This window comes from Geotrypetes seraphini, chromosome 8 (genome assembly GCF_902459505.1).
Source record: "Geotrypetes seraphini chromosome 8, aGeoSer1.1, whole genome shotgun sequence".
Lineage (NCBI taxonomy): Eukaryota > Metazoa > Chordata > Amphibia > Gymnophiona > Dermophiidae > Geotrypetes > Geotrypetes seraphini.
The window spans coordinates 130465154-130484564 of record NC_047091.1 but is presented as its reverse complement, the minus strand read 5'-3'; the positions used below and the strand labels follow the sequence as shown (position 1 = coordinate 130484564).

At 46.7% G+C, this 19411-nt stretch overlaps 1 protein-coding gene across 6 annotated transcripts in view; it reads right to left on the bottom strand.

Annotated features, from left to right (window-relative positions):
• Positions 1–267: 267 nt before the first annotated feature.
• Positions 268–19411, bottom strand: part of DEPDC5 (DEP domain containing 5, GATOR1 subcomplex subunit) — a 123865-nt gene continuing 104721 nt past the window's right edge. For 3 of the 6 annotated variants that reach the window (XM_033956671.1, XM_033956670.1, XM_033956673.1), the window contains 5 exons: positions 13488–13651; positions 4950–5121; positions 4592–4652; positions 1999–2081; positions 1310–1605 (listed from right to left, as the gene is read on the bottom strand). In XM_033956671.1, the coding sequence (XP_033812562.1) occupies positions 1310–1605; positions 1999–2081; positions 4592–4652; positions 4950–5121; positions 13488–13651 (776 nt within the window). Of the gene's footprint in view, positions 1606–1998; positions 2082–4591; positions 4653–4949; positions 5122–9150; positions 10332–13433; positions 13652–19411 lie in introns of those variants that run through there. The other 3 variants (XM_033956668.1, XM_033956669.1, XM_033956672.1) reach the window with 3 other exon arrangements.

Genomic DNA, 19411 nt, shown 5'->3' with positions numbered 1-19411 from the left:
CTCCCCCTCCTTTGGTGGAAAGCTGTTCCCCTCTCTCCCTCCTCCCACCAGTCCAGGAACCCCTCACTGCACTCCCTGTGTAGTACCTGCAAAAAGTAGTTTCAGAGCCATAGCAGTGATCCTTGGAGGCTGCTTGCAGCCTGTCCCGGAGCACCCTTTATGATTCTTCCTGCCAAACAGGAAGCAAGTCAATTTCCTGTCTGGTGGAAAGAATCAGTGCTCTGGGGCAGTCTGCAAGCAGCCTTCGAGGATCGCTACTGTCACTCTAATGCTATTTTCTGCAGGTACTACACAGGGAGCAGGTTAAAATTTCCCAGGCTGGTGGGGGGGCGGGGGGCGGAAGAGAGGTGCTGGCCCAGGTGAGGGCTGACCTTTACACGGGTCGAGATTTTAGACCATTTTTAGGTCTACAAATGCCCTTGACCTATGCATGGGATCAACCTATAGTTAAGCATATATGGTATATTTTAATATTTAGCACTATGAAAAATTATCCAGTATTTTGATAGTGCAGCCCTTGTAAGCCAATAGCAATCAGGCCTTGTATGTCAGTTGCCCCAAGGACAATTGAAACCTCCTGATCCTTCAGAAAAATTATCTTCGGGGGTAGTTTACAGCAGCAAAGAGGAACCGTTGGGAGAGGAGAGGAGAGTATGAAAGAATAGACTGTTTTGTTTACCATGGCACTAACAAGCTTTCGGTAGACTTTGTTACCCACAATACAACTCCTACATAAAGTCAGCACCACTGCTTTCCTGTGGGACCTCGGTCTATAGCCCCCTTGTGTGCTGAAAGTCCTGGGGATATGTGCACCCTCTTCTACCTTCTGTGTCCTGGGAGATCTGCAGAACTTATTCAGCTCTATCTTGGCTCCATCTGGATTGAATAAAATCAAAATCCTCAGTATGCCCAACATTCCTGAATTTCTTTCCAATATTCCCAGACTAGCAAAAGTGCTATTTCTAACTTTCCTACTGCATTTTGTCCATTGTCCCATCTCTGGTGAGCACAGGCACTTCTGGGGTCTGCATGGTTTGGTTTTAAGCTTGTTGCAGCTATAGCTCAATAGTAGCTGACTCTACAAGTCAACTTCAAACTATATCAACTACTCGAAAGAAGTCAGCCCACTAATCTGCCTTAACCCTTTGCAATCATTGCAGAACCTTCAGGCTCTTATAGCAAATTAACAGATGCCTGCAGTTCTGCTTGCTCACAGGCTTAAGACTTGTCATTATCAGCTGTACCTGTGATTTAAAAGTGCATCTGTGCTTATGGTACGTTTCTCCGCTTTCCCTGCACGGTGCTTCTTTCATGGTGCACTAGCATGCATTTTATCCAGGCAGTTTGTCCAGAAGGCCAGCAAACGGTTGTCCTTGTTAGCACAGAAGTCTGTGATATCCTTGAGCAACCGGTCAGCAAATTTCTCATCACCAGTGGCACTGGAGCGCCATGTCTTAGTTAACAAGGTGTTGTAGGCCCAGTTGTAGCCAATGCGCTCATCAGCAAACATGTTCTGATTGGTGGAGCTGGTGGAATTGCGTCGGCGGCGTTGCTGTCCAGAGGAATATTTCCTCCTGGAATATGGCAGCTGTAGAAAGACAGTCCCTGTGAGGTAAGAAGGAGAGACAGTCATCCTCTGCAGCACTATTACCTAGGTCTTTAAACCTGTTCCTTCAATTTCTGGCTATCTCAATAGCAAACTACTTTCTCTAAGAACTTGTTCAGTTGACCATTTCTACTACCATATGAAGACCACTATTTCCACCACTACCACAGGTATAAAATAAATACCTGTATATGAAATGTAAACTGTTTTGATTGTAATCACAGAAAAGCGGTATATGAAATCCAATCCCCTTTCCCCATTACTAGCAGATTATCAAATGAGTGAGCAAAAAGCTGATGGAACCAGAAAGGGTTATAAGAAAAGTGCCAGCAATTTGTTTTCTTCCACAGCTCTCTCTGTTGTATATTAGGTTATGCTTCAGTATCCCTTACCTGTTACATGAATGTACTGTGGTTTGTTCTCTGATGGGAAATTAAAAGCTGAAGCGGAATATTTGTCCTGAATAAATCCAAACCTGAAAAAAAACAAAAAAGGGACCACTAATAAATCTTAATAAAATTATATCCAGAGAGCCTGGTTACTAAGGCTTGACTGTCATTTTTTCTATGGGTAAAAGCTTAGTAAATCAGATCCTTGGTGTATTATAGAAGTTGCAAACCTAAATTCAGAAGGACTACAGCAAGGACTCTGGAATACCAGTAAAACGGATATAAGCTGGAACAGAGATCTCTTAAACCAAACATGTTCTAGAGTAGTGTTCCTCAACTTCTTCAAGTCAAGTACCCCCTAAGTCTAACAAATATCAACCGAGTGCCCCCACCCAAGCTCCGCCCCAGACTCCACCCCCCTTAATAATAGTACTAATTGTAATGCAATTTCTTCCATTCATTTGTCATATACACACAATGTAATCTTATTAATACATAATGGTAACCAGAAAATAAAAAAAAACCCACAAAGCACATGTTAATTATCATATATATTCAATTTTTTTTTTCAAAGCGGTCAAGGCAGATGACTTTAAAATATGCAATGCTACCTCAGTAACAACTATAGAAAAATAGACAAATATAGTGCAAAATATAGACAGCAGATATAAATTCTCAAAACTGACACATTTTGATCATTAAATTGAAAATAAAATAATTTTTCCTACCTTTGTTGTCTGGTGATTTCACGAGTTGGGTTGCATTTCCTTCTGACTGTGCATCCAATATTTCTTTCTTTTTGCCTCCTGCATGCTTCCTCTCCTCCAGACCTCATTCACTTCTCCAACCAGCAGCTCTCTCTGTCCCTCCATGATTCCAACTTTTCTTCCTCTCTCCTCCATCCCCACTGGCAACATGTCTCCCTCTCTCTCTCACTATCCATTTGTCTTTTTCTTATTCTCTCCCTTGCTGCAAAGGGAATGGGGAAAGAGAGAGAGATCGAGATAGATCCATGGTGCTTCTCTCCCACCCCCTCTACTGCCACATCCAATATATCTCCCTCTCTCATCCACCGGATCATGTGCATTTTTCACCACTGCCCACCAGCTCCATGCCCAATTCTCCATCCATCACCCCTCTCCAATACCATGCCATATCTCTCCCTCCATCACTATGCCCAACATTCCTCCCCATTGCATCCCCTTCAATTTGTCCCTCTGTTCCCTCTCCACCACCAACATTTCTCCCTCTCATCCTTCTCTTCCCCAAGCATTTGTACCGCAATCCTCTCTCTATGCCCAACAATTTTCCTCTTTCTTCCTTTCCCCATGTGCTCCATTTCTTTCCCTCTCTCACTCACTCACTCATGCCCAACAATTCTCCTGTTAGTGCTTCCTTCCTCCCTTCCTTCTGTGTCCCAAATTTGTGCACCCTTCACTGCCTTCCAGCCTTTGTCCCAAATTACCCCCCTCCTTTCTCTCTTTGTCCCACGATCATGTCCCTTTTCTCTCTTACTTGCTATAATGCACTCACTCCCTTCAGGGCTCTCCAGTTAGGATGCTCCTTCCTGCCTTCAGCAGCACAGGGATGCGTCGTGGACAACGGCTCTTAAACGCTGCATTTTTGGGGGATTGTTGGGTGTATTATTAGTACCCTTTAGTCTGTATTTTGTTTCTGATCTTCCCCTGTACCCCCTTGTCATGGATTTGTTCAGGTATGTGTCTTGGCTTTGGGACTTAACTGGATATGTTTACTAGCTCTCAGGCTAAGGGGGTGGAGCCTATGCTCAGAAAAGTGTTGGGTTTCTGCAACTCTTGGATTGCGGGTTGGGATTGAACACCTAACATTTGGTATCCTACAGGGACTAACAGAAAGAAAATTATTGAAGGTATAAACCTAATCTTCAATTTACACACATCTTTTGCCACTTCTACACATACAGTATATGTAAATTCTAAGCTCTGACGTCAGAGAGAAGGCTTCCGGGTCAGCCACATGCAGCGTACAAAAGTCGCTGCCACCAATGCATCCATTTATGGCTTAAGGCCAGAAGAAACAACCCTGAAGGAGGTAACTGGGATCTCCCACTGACCTGGAAGGCTTCCCTCTGATGCCAGCTCTGACATCGGAGGGAAGCCTTTCCGAGTCAGCTTTGGTGGAGGGGGGAATGCAGGAAAGAGGGCATAGGATCCCTAGTGGCAGTGGTGCTTCGGTGGAAGAGGGCAGGCAGGAAGGAGGGCATAGTATCCCTGGCGGCAGCGATTAAGGAGGAAGGGGGGCAGTGTCCCCAACATGCGGCTCACATACCCCTAAGAGTACGCATACTGCATGTTGAGAAACTCTGTTCTAGAGGACCTCAAGCCAGTCAAGTTTTCAGGATATCTACCATGAACCTAATGAGAAAGTGGCATGCAATGGACATTGTGCATGCAAATCTCTCTAATATACTTTATTGATATCCTGAAAACCCAACTGGAAACTCTGGTATCCTAAACAGAAATTACTGTACAGCAGCTAAGACATTTTGAAACCTAGTACCGTGTCAGATAAAGTGAACAGGTAAAGTGCTTGCTGAAGTGCTATGTGCAGCACTAACCTGTATGCAATCGCCTCCTGAAAAAGATGCATACGATCCCAGTAGGTTTCAGGGTCAAAACCTAAACCGAAAAGTAAGTATATGCTTTCATTTTTGTCTTTAAGAGTGAGACATCTCCCAGCCTTATAATACCCACCCCACCAACAGCTGGGGGCTTATTCCAGTTATGCAACCCTTACCTCTGAGTCTCCTATGAACAGTCTGCCCCATTTTGACTTTATGTACTAGTTTTGGACAAACAAAGAAATCCCTCTGGTCCAGAAAGTTATGTCTGCAGTTCAATAGTACTTTATCATCCTCTCAGTGTCCATCAGTGTCAAGCTATAAGAATTCAAAGCAAGTTCATGGATATACCTACCATCAAACAGATTATCACTGCCCTCCTTCAGCAAACAGCTGATATTCAGAGGAATGAAGAGCTGTGCACGCAGTGGATCCCCATATAGGTAACTGGGCAAAGCAAATGGGCCCTCCAGGACGGGAACCAACAGAAAGCCACAGGATGTGGCTTTCCGGTGCCAGCCCTGAACCTGCAGGAATTAGATAAAGATAAGGGCAGGGAAAACAATTACATTATATTGACAGAAAGGACAAGGGGATAACAATACAGGTATAAACTTGCAAGTGAGCTCCATTTCACTAAACTGCTTCAAGCTGATGACTGCAAGAGAAACTACAGTAGACCAATGTAGAACTTGCACATAAAATTCTCCTGTCCAACATTCTGCTTTTACAGTTCAGTGAAAATGAGACAACAGCTACAAAAGACCTTGCTAGACGAGGGAAGTAATGGTGAGGTTCAACCTGTGTGGGTCTGAATAAAGAAATAGTGGAGCATATTGGGGAAAGGGGATGGTGGGAGAAAAGGAGAGTGTCAATGAGAGAATGACACGGTGGCAGTTACCTGTGGTAAGCCGCGGGTAACCCGCCAAAATGGAGTGGGGAGGAAGTGCTCACTGTAGGCACGGGGACAAGGCCATCCACTGCGCCGTGGAGCAGTGAATGGCCTTGTCCCCGCAGTTAAGGGAGGGAAGATGCACGGTCACCTTCCTACCTCCAACTTCCGGTTGCGTCAGAGAAGAAGCTTCCGCCCACACATACGCAACTGCAGGGTAGCACAGGCAGGCTTCGCCGGCTTCAGTTTCTTTTCTAAAGCACAACGAAGGTAAGGGGGAGGGAGGGAGATAGATTTGGCCGGAGGGAGGGAGAGAGGGAAGGAGTCACATGCGATCGGTGACCGCGCACCTTCCCTCCCTTGTTTCTTTACATTGCAAAGGTAAGGGGGAGGGAGATTCTTGGGCTGCTGAAGGGCGGTGAGGTGGCGAGAGGGAAGGGTGGATGGATGCTGCAGGGATGGGGCGGTGATGGGGACAGCAGGGACAGGGCGGTGAAGGGGACGGTGGTCCGGTGATGGGGCAGTGACGAGGACAGATTATTTTCCCCCGTGTCATTCTCTAGTGTCAATGTCTGAGCCTAGGGATATACAGAGAAAAGGTAGGGTGGTTAGAGACAAACTATACCGCATTCAGGAAAAATCTAAAGACCCACCTCTTTGACATTTAACTGTTTAGCTTCTGTATTGCACCCCCTACTTCTAGGCCCCTCCCTTTACTTCTTCCATGTTCCCTCCCCTCTAATTTCCCTTTTCCTCTTTGATCTGTCGCCTTGAGCTTGTATAGGTTTGTGAGACTCACAAATGGAAGATTAGATTAGATAAGTGCTTAGGGCACTGGTCTTTGACCTGGGGGCTGCCGCGTAAGTGGACTGCTGGGCGCGATGGACCACTGGTCTGACCCAGCAGCGGCTATTCTTATGTATTTTTTGAAGCAGCATCTGTTTTGTTTTGCTTATAACCTGATTTAATATCTGTTTTTATTTTGAATTTTGTCTTCGATGCTGTTTTTGTTTGCTATATTGTGCATGTATTTTTTATTCTCCACCTTGGCTAAAGGTGATTATGGAGGTTAAAAGCCTTCTACCAGCGGCAGCAGAAGGCTTTTAACCTCCATAAAAGGGGCGCGACTCAAACAAATGGTGCTGGAGCCCACCAGAGATCAGGCGACACTGGACCTGATACTCACCAACGGAGAAAGCGTTTCAGAAGTTTCGGTAGGCGATACACTAGCCTCCAGGGACCACAACATGGTATGGTTCAACATCAAGATAGGCTTCACTAGATCAAACACAGCAACAAAGGTCCTCGACTTTCGGGGCACTGACTTTAAACGCATGGGAGACTTCGTCCATCAGGCGCTACAAAACCAAGCTGAAACCAATAATGTAGAGGCTATGTGGTCAATCCTGAAATGCACCTTGCATGAGGCAACAAACCGCTATATAAAAACAGTAAGCAAACGACGGAGAAAGAACAAGCCCCAGTGGTTCTCTGCAGAGATCTCGGATCTTGTCAAGGAAAAAAAAAAGCTTTTATTTCCTACAAGCATACAGGAAACAGGGTGACAAAAGAAGACTATCTGACCAGGTCTAAAGCAGTCAAAGCGGCAGTCAGAGAGGCCAAGATTCAAACAGAAGAACAACTAGCGAAAAACATTAAAAAAGGGGATAAATCCTTCTTCAGATACATTAGCGACAGGAAACGAAACACAGATGGGATAGTACGTCTCAGGAAAACAGACGGGACCTATGCAGAAACGGATTCTGATAAAGCCAAACTACTAAATGAATACTTTTGCTCAGTCTTTACTTGTGAGGCGCCGGGGACCGGTCCACAACTGCAGGCAAGGCAAACCTCGGAAGACCCGTTTCAAAACTTCAAGTTTACACCCAGCAGCGTCCATGGTGAACTATCAAAACTCAAGGTGAACAAAGCCAAGGGACCGGACAATCTACACCCCAGGATTCTTAGGGAGTTGTGTGATGTCCTGGCGGAAACCGCTATCCGTGCTGTTCAATCTTTCCCTAAGTACCGGAAAAGTCCCCATGGACTGGAAAACAGCTAACGTCATTCCATTGCACAAAAAAGGTTGCAGAACGGAGGCTGCGAATTACAGACCGGTCAGTCTCACCTCAATAGTGAGCAAACTCATGGAAAGACTTATTAAACAAGAATTAGATACGATCCTGACAGAGGAGAATCTACAGGATCCCCAGCAGCATGGATTCACAAAGGGAAGGTCCTGTCAATCCAATCTGATCAGCTTCTTTGACTGGGTTACAAGGAAACTGGATATGGGGAAGTCTCTAGACGTCGTGTACTTGGACTTCAGCAAAGCTTTTGATAGCGTCCCGCACCGCAGATTGTTGAGCAAGATGACTTCGATGGGATTGGGAGTGATATTGACGACATGGGTCAATGACTGGTTAAGCGGTAGAATCCAGAGGGTGGTGGTTAATGGTACCCCCTCCAATACATCGGAGGTGACCAGTGGAGTGCCACAGGGATCGGTCTTGGGACCGATCCTTTTCAAAATATACATAAGAGACCTGACTCAAGGGCTTCAAGGTAAAATAACACTATTCGCTGACGACGCCAAACTATGCAACATAGTAGATAACAGCACCTTACCCGACAGTATGGAACAGGACCTGCTCTTATTGGAACATTGGTCCTCGACTTGGCAGCTGGACTTTAATGCCAAAAAATGTAAGGTCATGCACCTTGGCAGCAAAAACCCAAGCAGAAATTACACTCTGAATGGTGAGACCTTAGCTAGGACTAGGGAAGAACGTGATTGGGAGTAATCATTAGTGCAGATATGAAAACTGCCAAGCAGGTGGAGAAAGCTGCATCCAAGGCTAGACAAATGGTGGGATGCATCCGTAGAGGTTTCGTCAGCCGGAGGCCCGAAGTCATAATGCCCCTGTACAGATCCATGGTGAGACCTCATCTTGAATATTGTGTTCAATTCTGGAGACCACATTATCAAAAAGATGTGCGGAGAATCGAGTCGGTTCAGCGAATTACCACCAGGATGGTCTCGGGACTCAAGAACCTCCCATATGAGGAAAGACTGAATAAACTGCAACTATACTCGCTCGAGGAACGTAGAGAGAGGGGGGACATGATTGAGACTTTTAAATATATCACGGGCCGCATCGAGGTGGAAGATGATATCTTCTTTCTTAAAGGACCTTCAACCACAAGAGGTCATCCGCTGAAAATCAAAGGTGGGCAATTTCATGGCGACACCAGGAAGTATTTCTTCACTGAAAGGGTAGTCGATCATTGGAATGAACTTCCATTGCAGGTGATTAATGCCAGCAGCGTGCTCGATTTCAAAAAGAAATGGGATATGTATGTGGGATCTCTAGCCGGGTGAAGTCTGGGGGTGGGTCATTAGCGTGGGCAGACTTGATGGGCTACAGCCCTTTTCTGCCGTCATATTCTATGTTTCTATATTATAAATAATAAATTTACCGTATTTTTCGCTCCATAAGATGCACCTGACCACAAGACATACCCTAGATTTAGAGGAGGAAAACAAGAAAAAAACATTCTGAACCAAATTCTCCCTGCCAGGCTCTGCACCCAACCCCACCTCCCCCACTCCTTGCCAGGCTCTGCACCCTGTCCCCCTCTGGTGGTCTAGTGATAGGCTGGGACCAGGGCACAGGGTGGGCAGGGACAGGGCACAGGGTGGGCAGGGACAGGGCACAGGGCAGGCAGGTCTAGTGGCAGGCAGGGAACCCCACCCCGAGGCAAGCAGGGCTCTCCACCCCCCTTATGGTAGTTTAATCTAGTATGAACCCATATTATACCCCTTTTACATCCCCATCCCACCAACAAACACACCACTGTCACCCTCCAATTCAAGAACAATCCTACCCCAAACCAGCTCACACTCCTTCTCACTGCACAATATCCCAGCCTAGACCTGCACATCATACCAGTCCCATGGTTGAGCAATGTCTTAAGCTAACCGCTGCTTTATCCCACTCGACCATTGTGCTACCAGGTCATAAACACCCCAGAGATCCACAGTGCTTTTTTGCACCCTCAAACGCTCCCCCCCCACAACACAGAAAATATATCTGAAAGCCTTGCTGACTAAACTGCCCTCAACAACCCCCTCCCCCTGCAACACAGAAAATGTACCTGAAAGCCTTGTTGACTAAACAGCCTACAGAACAGCTCCACATGGCAGCTGGAAAGGCCACACCGACCCACCGGTTCAGCCCAGCAGCGGCAAGGAATCCATGACGTTCTCCCAAGCATGCCAGGCTAACGTGAATAGGCAATAAGGGGTAGAGGCACAGAGAATCATCGAACAACCGCCAACAGCGGCTCTGCATCGCTCCCATCTGCACAACACGAGTCTTCCTGCCCCAGCAGCCACACAGCCAAGAAGGCCCTGCAGCGCCACTCCGGTCTCCACATAGGCCCACACGCACACCCACAGTGAACCGACAGCAACCCCCCACCGCTGCTCCTCACTGCCGCCTCTACTCCCCCCTGACTCCGCAAACACTGATGCCTACTCGACACCAAGCGCGCCACGCCCAGTACCGTCCCGCCAAGCCATTCTACTGACGGCAGCTAGTTAGGGGTCAGCCAGAGGGACGGGAAGGTCAGGACCACTGGAGGAACTAAGTAAGGTAATGGGTTGGGATTGGGTATTCGCTCCATAAGATGCCCCCTTATTTCCACCCCCTTTTTGGTAAATCTAAAAAAAAAATATCCCTTCCTCCACCCATCTCTCTGCTTTAGGCACACTTCCTCTAGTTTAGTTAATAAGAGTCACTCTCTAAACAGGGCTCTCAGCTCAGAGTTTAAGGTCTATCGCGCCTCCTTAAAGCCCATACCCCCTGCCAACCTTCCCAACCATACCTCAGACTCTCTCACCCCAGTCCCATCTCTATACTGTAACGCCAGATCCGCATGCAACAAAACCCAAATTCTGAAGGATCTTCTTGAAGATCTCAACCCCGGTTTCTTATTCATCACTGAAACTTGGATCGCAAAAGATGATATATTCTCTCAAAACGAACTCTGTCCTCACGGATACCAAGGCCTCTTCTCCCCTAGAATTAACCGAAAAGGAGGTGGCCTGGCTCTCCTCCATAAATCATTCTTCGACGTCCAGCTCCTTGAAAAGGGTTGCCATGCTTCCCTAGAATACATGCTCGCCTCTGTCAATGACGAGCTCCACCCGCACCCACTAGGCATCCTGCTTTTATACCGCCCACCTTCATCCCCCTGGAACAAATCCTCCGACCTCGTCCTCGAATCCATTACAAACGCCTTCCTCAAATTCCAAAGATTACTAATCATTGGGGACATTAATCTTCACATAAATGATACCACCAACAAGGATGCTATTGATCTCAACAACTTCCTCACCTCTTTAGGCTTCCCCCCCCTGGCTCCCTCCCCAACCCATGAAAAGGGGCATGCGTTAGACATCATCAGCTTCATTGACCTCACCGAACACAAAACTTTAATCAGCGACACTCGCTGGGACCCTGTCCCTTGGTCCGACCACTTCCTAGGGGCTTTCTGCCTCCCCATTTTCATGTCCCACCTCGAACCCCCTTCCCGTTCCCCCAATACTATCACCTTCCGAAAGAAAATTGCGAGCGACCTGTTCTGGGCAAAACTTCTTAACCTACTCACCACTACCCCCAACCCTTCAAGCCCTGAATCCAACTGGCACAATTGGATCACCCTCTCTGAGACCACCTACCACTCCCTCGCCCCCCTATCCACAAAAACTGTCTCCTACTCCCGCAAGGCCCCCTGGTACCTTCCCTACCACAGACAACTAAAGCAGCAATGTCGATCACTGGAACGAAAATGGAAAAAATCCAATTCCCCCACAGACAGACAATCCTGGAGGGCCTCCATTAGGTTCTATAACACCGAATTAAAAAAATCAAGGAAGAACTACTACGGCAACAAAATCTCATGCTCCAACAACCAAAGCAACACTCTGTTCAACATCTGGCGTTCCATATCCTCCAAACACGATTCCTCCCCACTCCCCTCTTCTCCATCCGCGAACGATCTAGCAAAATTTTTCAATGAGAAAGTGTCTACCTTACGAAGCTCCTTCCCCCCCACACCCGATTACAACTCTCTGATGCCCACTACCTCCAACCCCAATTTAACCGAGGTGAACCATATCCCAGCCGACAGATCCTGGACCGCCTTCGAGCCTGTGTCCGACTCTCAGGTCTCTAAGCTCTGCCTCAAGTTAAAAGCCTGCAACTGCTCCTTGGATCCTTTCCCCTCCTATCTATATGAGAACATTCCAGCACAGGCCATCTCATCTCTCACCAAAATCTTAAACTCCGCCCTGCTCTCAGGCCTGTTTTCTACAGAAATGGGACACATTTCCCTGTCCCCACTTCTGAAAAAAGCTGATCTCGACCCCTCCATCCCTTCCAGCTATCGCCCAATAGCTAATATCCCTCTCCTGACCAAAATGCTGGAATCCATCATAGCCACCCAACTCTCATCCTATCTCGAGAGATTCTCCATTCTCCTACCCTACCAACATGGATTTAGACCCAACTACAGCACTGAATCCCTTCTAGCCTCTTTAATCTCAAAGGTCCAACAACTTCACTCCTGCAACAAATTTGCTGTCCTTCTCCAATTTGACCTCTCCGCAGCTTTCGACATTGTCCACCATGACATACTAATCCTCCAACTTTCTGAAATTGGCATAAATTCCACGGTCTTAGATTGGTTCTCAAAATTCTTACGGTCCCGTTCCTACCTCGTTAACATGAAGGGTTCCTCATCCTCCCCTTGGAAACCGATCTGCGGAGTCCCGCAGGGTTCACCTTTATCCCCGATTCTTTTCAATGTCTATATGTCCTCCCTGAAACTCCTCCAACTTTCCACCTCGGAGACACTTTCCACCTACGCCGACGACATCCTCGTCCTTATTGAGACCGACTCTAACCTCACCAACCTCTCGGTTAACATCTCATCCTGTATAACAAGTCTACAATCCTGGGCCCTCACTGTTCAAATGAAACTAAATGAGGCCAAAACAAAACTACTTTGGCTCGGCCCGAAACTGGATCAGCTACCCTCCCACATCCCACTTTCCTCTGGCACCAATCTGCAGCTTGAGCACTCTAGCAAAGTTCTGGGAATCATCATTGACTCTACACTGTCCTTTAACGACCACATCAACTCCCTAGTAAAAAAATGCTTTTTCAATCTCCATATGCTAAGAAAAGTTAGATCCTGCTTCCACCAACAACATTTCGCCGTCCTTGTCCAATCCATCATTCTATCCCGACTCGATTACTGCAACTCCATCTTTCTAAGCCTAACAAAGAAACATCTTCTCAGACTTCAGCGGATTCAGAACACCGCAGCTAAATTAATCTTCGAAAAAGGCAAATTTGACCACGTCTCCCCGCTTCTGTCTAAGCTTCACTGGCTCCCAGTCTTCCTCAGGGTTCGCTACAAATGCGCTTGTCTTACCTTCAAATCTCTTCATGGCATCCTTCCTCCCCTCTTCCCACTATCTTGGCTCTCGAGCACTCACTCCACCAGATCCACTCAGAAATTCAAACTATCCTTCCCTTCTCTAATTGGCATCTCCCATACAGGAAAACATGGTACATCCCTCCTCTTCAGGATCACTGAGCTGTGGAACAGCTTTACGGCCCATCTTCGGAGTTCGACCTCCCTCCAACATTTCAGAAAACATCTGAAAACCTGGCTTTTCAACAAAATGTAACCACTCCCTCCCCTCCATTATTCTATGTACCTCCTCCGTCCTTGTTCACCTTACCTCTCCCTCCTTCCATTGTAGTTCCTCCTCTTTATTTTTAATCCCTGTAAACCGTGTCGAGCTCCACTTCCGTGGAGATGACGCGGTATATAAACTTAAGGTTTAGTTTAGTTTAGTTTAGTCTAGCATGTAAACAGGCCAATGGCTCATTGGAGAGAGATGTAGGTGCCAGTGCTTACCATTTCACAGAGCACAGGAGCTGTCAGCGCCATCCAGTGCAATTTCACCTCAAAGGCCGCATTCAGTGAGAAGTTGCCATGATAGTAGCAGCTGCACCATTCCAGCCGGTTACTGCGGTTATTCACATCCAAGGTCACTGTTCGCTGCTCTGGAACTGTGGCTGCTACCAACAGAGAGCAAAAGATAAAGAGAGAAGAGTTCATTTTTAGGCACAGAGTCCTACAGCTTAGACCATGGCAGTGAAGGAGGGAATGATCACCCTTCTCTATATGACTATACCTTTTGCATGCTTGACTCTGTTTTGCCTGATTTTTAAGTCTTGCAGATCCCTCACATTGCTGCCACTGTCTCCATGCTAGAAACCACCGCGAACATGGTGGTTTTCTTGTCTGCTACTCCCACCCGACTCACCGGAAGTGACACCTTAGTTAGTCTGTTATAAATTTAAAGTCCTTAGTGGCGCTTGTCGTGCGCACTTTATTTTATTTCATAAATTCTATTTTTAAGTTTTGACATTGTTATTTAGCTTTCTTCTTTTAATTTTTATGGATCTTTGTCATTTCATTCTGGTTCACTGGGGATTTCAACCGTTGCAATTTTCTTCAGCCTCTCCTGGTGACTGGGCAAGATGCTTAGTAAATATTCCTTTACTCCCTCCACTCATTCAGTTCCTTCATCTTCAAATACACAATCCATTTTTGTAGGTTTACTGAATTGTCACCCAATATATAATAAATATGTATTGATATTATTTTTAAATTATAAATTAGATCTCTGCTGTTTGACAGAAACATGGCTCATGGATTCTGACGTTTCTTATCCAAATCAAGCAACACTTTTAGGTTATCATTATCACGTATGTAATTGCATGACCCGCAAAGGCAAAGGTGTGGCAATCCTTTATTCTTCCTTATTAAATATTGGTAAAATTTCTATTTTTTCTAATGCTTTTATTGAAACGCTTCAATTGAGGCTTATGGCTGATTTTCCTTTGGATATTCTGTTAATTTATCATCTGCCTCCAGTAACAGTTAATTCTTTTAATTACTTACCAGAAGCTATTAGAGATATATGTCTAAATCAGAGGTAGGGCACTCCGGTCCTCGAGAGCCGTATTCCAGTCGGGTTTTCAGGATTTCCCCAATGAATATGCATTGAAAGCAGTGCATGCAAATAGATCTCATGCATATTCATTGGGGAAATCCTGAAAACCCAACTGGAATATGGCTCTCGAGGACCGGAGTTCCCTACCCCTGGTCTAAATGCACCCCATCCAATTTAGGCAATTTTAATATTCAATTTCATAGTTTATTTAAAATTTGATTATACGCCTATCCTAATTCTAGGCGAGAATACAAAAGTAATAAAATAGGGGATACAAATGAAAAACAGATACAAAGTCGCTGTGGAAAACTTTAAGATATGTTAGTAATTTAACACCTCTTCCAATTCAAAAATCTACATATCAAAATATATGGCTAAACTCCAGAATCCAAATAGGCGGATCAAGTTGTCTGGAAGAATTGGATTAAAGCAGATATACGTACTTTAGATGATGTTATATCTAACGGTAAGCTGCTGGATTTTTCACAGTTGCAACATAAATTTGGTCTTGATAAAAAACAAAGTTATAAATGGTTGCAATTGAGGCAGGCTATTCAGGCAGGGTTCCCTGAATGGAAATCTCTTTATAATCAATTTAGTTTAGAATTCTTATGCTTTCAGGCAGACTTTCTGGGTCACCAGGCCGCGCAGTGGTATAGCAATGTTACTTACCGTAACAGTTGTTATCCAGGGACAGTAGGCAGCTATTTTCACTAGTGGGTGACGTCATCCGAGGGAGCCCTGATGAGGACGTCTCACAAGCATACATGCTTGTAGAAACTTTAGAAGTTTCGAGTCGCCCACACCGCGCATGCCCGAGTGCCTTCCCGCCCGATGCACCGGGCGTGTCTCCTCAGTTCAGATAGCTAGCAGAGAAGCCAACCCGGGGGGAGGTGGGTGGGACGTGAGAATAGCTGCCTGCTGTCCCTGGATAACAACTGATACGGTAAGTAATATTGCTTTATCCCAAGACAAGCAGGCAGGTATTCTCACTAGTGGGTGACCTCCAAGCTAACCACAATGGGATGGTGGGAGAGTTGGCAACTTAGGAGAATAAATTTTGTAATACTGTTTGGCCAAACTGTCCTTCCCGTCTGGAGAAAGTATCCAGACAATAATGAGAAGTGAAGGTATGAACCGAGGACCAAGTAGCAGCCTCCTCAATTGGTGTCGATCTGAGGAAGGCTACAGAGGCTGCCATTGCTCTGACCTTATGGGCTGTGACTTTACTGTGAAGGGGTAATCCAGCCTGGGCATAGCAGAAAGAGATACAAGCCACCATCCAGTTGGAGATGGTGCGCTTAGAGATAGGACGTCCCAACTTGTTCGGGTCAAAGGAGATGAAAAGTTGAGGAGCAGTTCTGTGTGGCTTGGTGTGTTCCAGGTAGAAAGCCAAAGCACGTTTACAGTCCAGAGTATGAAGAGCTGATTCTCCAGGGTGAGAATGAGGCTTTGGAAAAAACACTGGAAGAACAATGGATTGGAGGGTTTATGATCTTATAATGAATAATGGGCTTAGAGGGAGGGTGGAGGGAGGGTTGCATTTATATTTATAAGATACAATGATAAGATGTTCAAGTGATCTAATTAATAGTGTTTATTATGATTTCTGTACACTTGATGAAAGTTTAAAAACGAATAAAGAATTTTAAAAAAAACAAAAAAACAATGGATTGATTCAGATGAAATTCCGAGACCACTTTGGGGAGGAATTTGGGATGGGTGCGAAGGACCAACTTGTCATGATGAAACACTGTAAAAGGGGGATCTGCAACCAATGCTTGAAGCTCACTAACTATACGAGCAGAAGTGAGGCCAATGAGAAACAGCACCTTTCAAGTGAGATATTTCAGAGGAGCCTTGTTAAGAGGTTCAAATGGAGGCTTCATAAGCTGAGAAAGAACAACATTGAGGTCCCAAACCACTGGAGGAGGTTTGAGGGGCGGGTTGACATGGAAAAGTCCTTTCATGAATCTGGAAACCACAGGATGAGCAGAAAGAGGTTTCCCTTGAAGAGGCTGATGGAAAGCAGCAATTGCACTCAAATGGACTCGGATCGATGAAGACTTGAGGCCAGAATGAGATAAGTGCAAAAGATAGTCCAAAACAGAGGATAAGGAGGCATGTTGAGGCTCCTTATGATGAGAAAAACACCATGTAGAAAATTTAGTCCATTTTTGGGAATAGCATTGTCTGGTAGCAGGCTTCCTGGAAGCTTCTAAAACATCCCGCACAGCTTGGGAAAACTGAAGGGGAGTTATGTTGAGAGGAACCAAGCTGTCAGGTGTAGCGACTGCAGGTTGGGATGAAGCAGAGATCCCTGATGCTGCGTAAGCAGAGATGGAAACACTGGGAGAAGGAAGGGCTCCCTGCTGCTGAGTTGAAGTAGAAGGGAGTACCAAGGTTGTCTGGGCCACCGAGGAGCAATCAGAATCATGGTGTCCCGGTCGGACTTGAGCTTGACCAGAGTCTTTTGAATGAGAGGAAACGGAGGAAACGCGTACAGAAAGAGATTCCTCCAGTCCAGAAGAAAAGCATCTGCCTCGAGGCGGTGAGGAGTGTAGATCCTGGAGCAGAACTGAGGCAGTTTGAAGTTGTGGGTGGCTGCAAAGAGGTCTATCTGAGGCGTTCCCCACAGAGAGAAGATGTGATGAAGAGGCGTGGAATGGAGAGTCCATTCGTGAGGCTGTAGAAGACGACTCAAGTTGTCCGCCAAGGTATTGTCCGCCTCCTGAATGTAGACAGCTTTGAGGAAGGTGTTGTGGCGAATTGCCCAATCCCAGACTTTCAGAGCTTCCTGACAGAGGGAGGCCGATCCCGTGCTTCCCTGTTTGTTGACGTAATACATGGCGACCTGGTTGTCCGTGCGAATGAGAACCACCATGACGTGAAGGAGATGTTGAAAAGCATTGAGAGCATTGAAAATCGCTCTGAGTTCCAGTAGATTGATGTGACACAGGCGGTCCGCACTGGTCCAATAGCCTTGAGTGCGCAGACCATCCAGATGAGTCCCCCAAGCATAGGTCGAGGAGTCGGTCGTGAGAACCTTCTGTTGGGGTGGCGTGTGAAACAGCAAACCTCTGGAGAGATTGGAAGAGAGCATCCACCAGCGAAGAGACTGTGTCAGAGCAGGAGTGACCTGGATGTGGCGAGTCAGAGGTTCGGATACCTGCATTCATTGAGATGCCAGGGTCCACTGAGGAATTCTGAGGTGAAGTCTGGCAAAAGGAATCACGTGCACTGTAGAGGCCATGTGGCCCAGAAGAACCATCATGTGTCTCACCGAGATGGACGGGTGAGAGGACACTGAATGACAAAGACGAAGAAGAGCATCCAGGCATTGCGGGGGAAGGAATGCCCTGAGTCGAATGGTATCCAGAACAGCTCCTATGAAGGGAAGAGTCTGGGAAGGTTGCAGATGGGATTTTGGAAAGTTGATCTCGAACCCCAGACTCTGCAGAAACCAGATCGTCCTTCGGGTCGCCTGGACGACTCCCTGAGACGTGGAATCCTTGATGAGCCAGTCGTCAAGGTAGGGAAACACCTGGAGACCGTGGTTCCTGAGTGCTGCAGCCACTACAACCAGGCACTTGGTGAAGATTCTGGGAGACGAAGCCAGGCCGAAAGGAAGCACTTGGTATTGAAGATGAAGATGTCCCACCCGAAATCTGAGGTATTGTCGAGAGGCCGGATGGATGGGAATATGAGTATAGGCCTCCTTGAGTCCAGAGAGCATAACCAGTCGTTCTGCTCGAGGAGGGGATAGAGAGAAGCCAGAGTTAACATGTGAAACTTCTCTTTGACCAGAAACTTGTTGAGCACCCTGAGGTCCAAAATAGGATGCAGATCGCCCGTCTTCTTCGGAACAAGGAAGTACTGGGAGTAAAAACCCTTGTTCCGTTGGTCCAAAGGGAACAGCTCGACAGCCTGAAGCCGGAGCAAAGCCTGAGCTTCCTGAAGAAGAAGGGCGGTCTGGGTTAAGTTGGAAGGATACTCTCTTGGAGGATGTTCCGGAGGAACTTGATGGAACTGAAGAGAGTATCCCTCCCTTACGATGGAAAGGACCCAGAGGTCGGTGGTAATAGTCGTCCATCGATGGTAAAAATGATGGAGACGACCTCCGATGGGAAAAACAGGGGAGGGCAGAACGATGGTAGTTATGCTCTCTACGAGACAGTCAAAAAGGCTGAGGAGCCTTGGGGACAGCAGAAGTGGTAGGTTTTTGCTGCTGCTTCTGCGTGTGCTGTCTCTTAACAGGCTGACGGATGGTAGGTGGGTAACGCCGCTGGTAGATCAAAGGCGGGCGTGATGGACGAGGAGGAGCAGGTTTGGGCTTCGGACAGAGAATTGACTGGAAAGACTTCTCATGGTCCGACAGCTTCTTGGTCGCAGCCTCGATGGACTCATCGAAGAGGTCGGCTCCAGCACATGGGACGTTAGCCAGCCTGTCCTGAAGATTCGGGTCCATATCGATGGTCCGAAGCCACGCCAGGCATCGCATGGCCACCAAAAAGCAGCCGCCCTCGCAGAGAGTTCAAAAGCGTCCGTAAGACGACTGCATCATCTGGAGCCGCAGTTGGGACAACGAAGCCAGAACCTCCTGGTACTCGAATCGAGCTTGAGAGTCCAAATAGGGCAGAAACTTTTGCAGAACTGAGAAGAAAAACTCAAAGTAGGTGGCAAAATGAAAACTATAATTCAGGACTCGAGAGGCCATCATCGAGTTCTGGTAGATGCGCCTGCCAAATCTGTCCATGGTCTTGCCCTCCTGGCCAGGTGGAACAGTGGCATAGACCTGGGAGGGATGAGACCGTTTCAA